Raw genomic sequence first — 6,630 nt, 5'->3', positions numbered from 1 at the left:
CACCACAAGCCACTGGAGATATTCTGTGAAACATGTGATACTGTCATTTGTCAACACTGCACAGTTCGAATACACAAAGACCATGAGTATGATTTAGTCAATGACAGTTACACTAAACACTGTCAGGTATTGGAGACCTGCTTAGAACCGGTTAAAGAAAAAATGAAAGAACTCAAGGAAGTTAAATCTGCTCTAACAGAAACAGAGGGAGAGGTCAGAGAGAGAGGAGAAGGAATATTAAAAGAGATAAATGAAATGGTAGAGGAAATGATTGCTGTTCTTCGTCAGTCAGAGAGGAAACTGACTGAGCAGGCAAAGAGGGTCACTAATGCTAAACTAAAGGTGCTGTCAGAGCAAATGAAATCAGCAGAAATGAGTTTGAGTGTTCTGGAGGATGTTGAGGATTATGTGGAACAGAGTCTGAAGATAGGCAGTCCTCAACAAGTCCTGAGGTCTAAGAAACAGATGATGGAGCGTATGAGTGAACTTACTGCAGGGATCAATGTGGAGGAGTTACATCCAAAGGAAAAGGCCGACTTTGTATTGAGTAAAGATATCAAATCACTACATCACATTGGAGATGTGATTGTACTACCACAATGTAAAGTGAAGGTTAATCATTTTGAACACCTTCAACAAGAGAAGCAAATTTCATTTTCACTATCAATGGAGGCACCAGATTCATCTATTTTGTCTGTTCCCCTCTCTTCTCTGAGGTGTAGTCTAGTACCAGTTGGTAAAGGTGATCAACCCATTCACACTACAGTCACTACCACCAGCACTGATCCTGGAGTGTATAGGATACAGTGTAACCCTTCAACATGTGGTACTCATACAGTAAAAGTACAAGTATATGATGTACACCTTGAGGATACCTCACTAGTCATCCCTTTCAATCCTTACCTTGATAACATCACTCCAGTACGTACTACAACTGAGCTTAAGGCTCCCTGTGGAGTTGCTGTAAGTGATGATAATCATGTTATAATAACTGAGCGTGATGGTAACTGTGTAACAATACTGGATAGAGAAGGAAAGAAAGTGAAATCATTAGGAGGGGAAGGAGGAAGTGGTAATGTCAAGTTTTCTAATCCTCGTGGTGTAGCTATTACTCCAGACAAATTCATTCTTGTATCTGATGATCACAGGATCCAGAAGATAAGCATGGATGGAGACCTTATAGCATCAGTTGGTGAGGAGGGCAGTGAACTACTACAATTCAGTACTCCTGCTGGTATAGCCATTTCTCCTATAACAGGACAGGTTTATATTGCTGATAGTGGTAATCATCGTATACAAGTCTTGAATCCTGATCTAACCTTCTTTCATTCATTTGGTAGTGAAGGATCAGCTAATAGACAGTTTAATATTCCAACAGACATTGCTATTGACAGTCAAGGATTAGTGTATGTTACTGATCAGGGTAATCATCGCATTCAGAAGTTCTCTCCAGATGGAAAGTTTGTGGGTCAGTTTGGTACTGAAGGATCTGGTCCTGGACAGCTTAGTAGTCCATTAGGTATAGCAATAGACACTGCAGCTACTGGTCTAGTGTATGTTAGTGAAGAGGACAATAATCGTATATCAGTCTTCACTAGTGATGGTGTGTTTGTTAGTAAGTTTGAAGATGACTTGAAGCCAGCATTATTGACATTTGATAAAGATGGATTCTTGTATGTTTGTGATTACAGTAATGGCAAAATGCATAAGTGTTGATTATTATTAATTATTAGGTTAATTTTTTATTTTAACCTTTTATGTAATTGAGTTGTAAAAATTACAATTAACCATAAGGGTGTGGGGCCAGTTGTCAAGGTAACCATAATAATATAAGATCACAACACAGCTATGCCAATGTACATGCAATATATTAAACCAATTCGCCAAGGCCAATTGCAAATCAAACATTGACTACACCCACAAAATAATAGATAAACCACTAGCCATGAAGAGTAAGATGACAAGATTGGGCATTTGAGTACATGTAATTTGTAACAGTCACTCACTCACTGACTTTATGAGCATACAAACATTTACAAGCACTGATAGTGCCTAAGGAACAATAATAGCCACAAGTGTAATGAAATATTGAAAATACCTTTCTCTCTATTGGCCATGTTATAGCACATGTCTTTAATTAAAAGAAGGTGTGGCTTGTGTGTACTATTATTTAATTATTGATTATTCTTCATTAATAAAAATGATGACTCTAATTTATTATCATAATATTATTATTATTATTATTATTGTTATTGTTGTTGTTGTTGTTGTTGTTGTTCTGGTTGTAACTGTCGTCCTTCTCCCCAGGCGAACCCACCCGGTCTATCTTCAGGTAATGGAGCGTAATTAGGATCATTCTGAGGACCATCAAAGAAATGCCTCCTACAAGAAAGAGAGAGGGGAGGGGGAAAGAGAGATAATATCGAGGAACAAAAGAGGAAACAAACTTATTATAGATAGGGTTTAGGGTAAACCCTTTAACATACATGAATTGTGGTGTTTTCAACAAGAGGAATCCACCTGGTTTATTAGGAAAGACGTCCATTATGAAGTAATAAATATGACCTACTACTATACCTAGAGAAGAAGAGACAAGACAAAGGCTCATTCACATGCTCATTTCACACAATTAGGTAACATTACTGTGGGATCAACCATTAGATTATAATTACACTTCTAGTCATTGTTTAATACCTTACCTTATGTTAAGTATCAGTATATGAATCATCATCATCAACATTATAACACACAGCCATTAACAAATCAAATGATTGCCAACCAAAACTCCATCAGTGTATCCACAAAATACCACTTACCCACTAAATCTCCGATAATAGATCCATTGAAGAGCACAGATAGAAGAACCAGTATCCATGGAAGATAGGGAGCCTGGAATGTGAACAATCCAAAGAATGTGTATCTCACGTAAGGATTCCTTCTACTCCACACGTAGACTATCATTGTTGTGAGAGCATCACCAAGAAAGAATAAATGAATGAAGGTCGATATTGACTATTAAAAACAACAACAACAATAATAATAATTTTAAACTGAAATTCATTACAATAGATGATAGAGTGTAATAATTATTATGTTGTAGGTTTACCAGTAATAGTGTAGATCCAAATATTAACATGACAAGAAAATCAGCTGTTTTTCCGGCAAAAGAACCTTCCTCTAGTTTCCTACAAAACCGATACCTAAGGATCATCATTTAACGTTAAGAAAACAATTGTGTATATACATGACAGGTATTGAGAGATGAAGGAGAGAGAGGAGGAGGAGGATACAGAAAGATCATGTTGAAGAAGAAACCGATTCCAACGAAACCAAAGAATAGAAAACATGTAAACAATCTCCAAACCTAAAGGGAAGATAGAGCACATTGCATCTTGATTCCACGCAAAATTGAAATTATTAAAGTTACTCAAAAATTTGACCAAAGTCCCTGTACTAGGGACTTTGGTCAAATTTGCCAAAAATGAAAAGTAGAGAATTCTCCATTTTTATTATAGTTTCAGATGCATATACATGTTCTTATGTTGTGTAGAAAGTTTGAGGTAATTCTGATCAAAATTGGACTTTTTACAAATTTTTTAAGTTGCTCAAAATTTGGACAAGCTGATTTCAATGGCTACAAGATGCTATTACAATTAAGATGCAGTGTTTACAATACTCAGGTTTAAAAAAACTACATTACAAGAATAGTTACATAATCGATGACGTGGCTTAATCTGATTGGTCAGACTCTTAAAAATAATTATGTCCAATATTGCACTATTACTATTAATTATTAAATTATTACCAGAGATGTGGAAAAATTAATTATGCTACCAGACATTTGTCCTATTCACTGTTGATACTAACGGACTTAGCACGATACCAAGAAAATGCATGAGAATGATGCTAGGCTAATGGCACGTACAACAGGTAGTTGACAAGTCATTAGATGTTTAGAAATGGCTTATTTTGCTTTGGAAAGTCTTAAACATTGTCCCATTTAAAGCCACTATTTTATTTCTTGTAGCTACACCAACTTCTACTATAAATTGTCCATTTGCTACTGTTAAAAATAACAGTCATTTTGTCCTTTCAATTGACCCCAAAATCGGACAAAATTCACCAATACCGGACAATGACTGGCATGTCTGGCAGTTTCCACATCATTGATTATTACTATTATTGTCATTATTATAATGACATCAAGTTTCACTCACTTCTCCCTTAAATACTAGCTGTGGGTGATAGAGAAGCAACAATGGAGACACCACATTGAGTTGCTGCAAAATAAAAATAATAATTATAAAAAAGACACACAAATAAAGAAGTTGATAAAAGTCCACATAGATCAAGCCTCAAATGCTCCTGGAGTTTCAAATGCAGTAGTACTAACCACGGCTATTGTTGTAAGTATACAAGCTGATGTATAGACCCTAGTTACTATAGGAATCTGGAAGAACTCGTCTCTGATGTGTTGAGCCATTTTGAGGCTTTTGTTGTTGTAATTTAAATTTTCTTAAAACCATTAAATAAAGTAATAAAGTTATTACGGCATGGCAGTTCGATTAAACCACGCCCATAATTATCACCCACACAGCCACACCTCCTTTTCAATTAGGAGGCCATGCATCAAAACAGTGTAGCGTTTTGACTCGTTTTTGGTGTAAAAGCAACAGAAAGCAGCCCATAATTCTCCTCTATCTGACTCATAATGGAGGCTGGAGCCTACACAGCTGGAAAGAGACACCATTCTTCCACAGATGAAGGTAAAGCATTCCCAGTAGTTACTCTATCCCGCCCACGTTATCCCTAATTGAGGGGTAGACCTCCCACGCTGTCGCTGCTACTGGTCAAGTTCCTCTTCCTTTTCTCTCTCTGTTTTTAGATACTGAGGACGCTAGTGAGCCTGAGCTCTTTAAAATGGACGGGCCTGAAGGAAGCCAAGGCAGCAGGTGAGTGGGTTTAGTCATAAAAACTAAGAATTTTACACTTTCCTTTCTCTTTCTTTTCTTTGCTAGTTCTTATAAAGAGAAGATAGCAATTCTAGAGGAACATTTAAAACAAGTCAATGAAGGTACATTGTATGATGTTGCATGTGATGAATGATACATGATTATTTTGAAGTTCGTTAGTTCAAACTTTTGAATTTGAGTTTTTAATTTTAACCCTCTTAAGGCAGTAGGGCGTAGGCTAATAGTTATTAATAGTTATTAATGGTTATATTAGGTACTTTCCCCGAGTATGTACGTCGGCTGCAGGAGCTTAAGGAACTAAGAGACAAGAGGATCTTCATGGCCGAAATATTCAAAGAATATGAAGTAATATTTAATCTCTAGTTTACCTGATCTTCTCCCGTAGCTTAATGCAGCGAAGGAGGAATATGATAGAGAAAGATCTCAAGCTATTTTAGAGTGTGAGGTACAATTATTATTAATTTATTTATTGTATTTATTTATTATTAATTGTTAGACTAAAAGATCAGATTTAAAAGATAATTTGCTGATGGAATTGCAAGAGAAGAAGAAAACTGTTGAAAACTTGAGATCATCAATGGAAATAACTACAGGAGCTTGTGAGTATGAGCATCAGTAGCAGCTGTGATCAAGTAATTCACTCTCCTCTTCTTCCTCCCTCTCTCTCTCTCTCAGATCTGTTTGAGCCCAAGATGATGGTAACTAGGAAACTCCGTAGACGGAATTACGAATCTTTGCCATTACCTGAAAAGAGGCGGAGGTCTTCACCATTCTATATCCTTTCACTTTCAATTGACGACATTTTATTTAGTTTTGTATTGTTGTGATGTTGTTGTCCTTAATTTAGTTTCACTTTCGACGTTAGTTTATGAGTTAGACGAGAATGATATTGAGGAAGATTTGAAGTATATATGCAAGGTACCTTACTAAATGGGTGTGGTCAAGTATAATTATTTTATTAGGGTAAGACCACACCTGTTAGCTCACTAGTGTCCGGTAGACCGACTGTCTCCGCCCCTGGTATTATATCACATGACTATCACATGACTTTACCTAGTTTATGTAGCTCCTTCTCTGACGGTTGCATCACCAGAAGTGGTATATGATGTAAGGGTTGAAGATGGTAAACTTCATTATGAAGGAAAGAGGTTAGGAAAGAGAATTCTTACTGTCTGCCATCATATTTCTTGTCTTCCTTCTTTCTGTGTTTTTATAGTTATGGAAAGAATCAACATGTGATTGTGGAGTCTAAAGAAAGAGGATCAGAAGCGTAAGTATATCTAGTTATTTTATTTATGATGTTACCTGTGGTTTTGTCTCTTCCTCTAGTGCTGTAATATCTTCAATATCACACAGCGAAGTAAAGTTATTCCCCTGCTTCAATGCCACTCTACATTCTCCTTTCTTCCTTCTCACTCTTCATTATTAATGTGTTAAATGGTGTTTCCATTGCAATTAGTATGTTCATTAATCAACACTCTCTTTTCTTTACAGATTATTGTCAAGCTACTCCCTGAACATGCTAAGCTACGTATTTACCTCTCACACTTATCTCGTGGTAGATATATCATCAGAAAGAAGAACTCTTAAACTCCTCTCCCTCTCTCTCTTTCCATATAAACTCATTATAATTCAACTTTTACATTTTGATAATGAT

The 6,630-nt window shown here is 36.3% G+C and overlaps 2 protein-coding genes across 2 annotated transcripts; one reads left to right on the top strand and one right to left on the bottom strand.

Moving 5' to 3' along the window:
- Positions 1-2,186: 2,186 nt before the first annotated feature.
- LOC100636273 (derlin-2-like) lies at positions 2,187-4,517 on the bottom strand. The gene is made up of 7 exons (XM_003384087.2): positions 4,394-4,517; positions 4,218-4,280; positions 3,291-3,364; positions 3,107-3,200; positions 2,817-3,012; positions 2,487-2,577; positions 2,187-2,382 (listed from the first exon to the last, which is right to left on the bottom strand). Exons 1-7 carry the CDS (start codon positions 4,481-4,483, stop codon positions 2,250-2,252), a joined length of 741 nt encoding a protein of 246 aa, XP_003384135.1. The 5' UTR covers positions 4,484-4,517; the 3' UTR covers positions 2,187-2,249.
- A 78-nt stretch (positions 4,518-4,595) lies between these two features.
- On the top strand, positions 4,596-6,615 carry LOC100632444 (sin3 histone deacetylase corepressor complex component SDS3-like). Its single transcript, XM_011411835.2, has 13 exons — positions 4,596-4,766; positions 4,886-4,952; positions 5,019-5,074; positions 5,227-5,318; positions 5,359-5,418; positions 5,470-5,572; positions 5,649-5,747; positions 5,827-5,891; positions 5,936-5,993; positions 6,040-6,121; positions 6,190-6,243; positions 6,303-6,333; positions 6,468-6,615. Exons 1-13 carry the CDS (start codon positions 4,712-4,714, stop codon positions 6,561-6,563), a joined length of 918 nt encoding a protein of 305 aa, XP_011410137.1. The 5' UTR covers positions 4,596-4,711; the 3' UTR covers positions 6,564-6,615.
- Positions 6,616-6,630: the final 15 nt, after the last annotated feature.

The sequence above is a fragment of the Amphimedon queenslandica genome, unplaced genomic scaffold (assembly GCF_000090795.2).
Source record: "Amphimedon queenslandica unplaced genomic scaffold, v1.1 AMPQUscaffold_13500, whole genome shotgun sequence".
NCBI classification, from domain to species: Eukaryota; Metazoa; Porifera; class Demospongiae; order Haplosclerida; family Niphatidae; genus Amphimedon; species Amphimedon queenslandica.
This window is presented reverse-complemented; position numbering and strand designations above follow the sequence as displayed.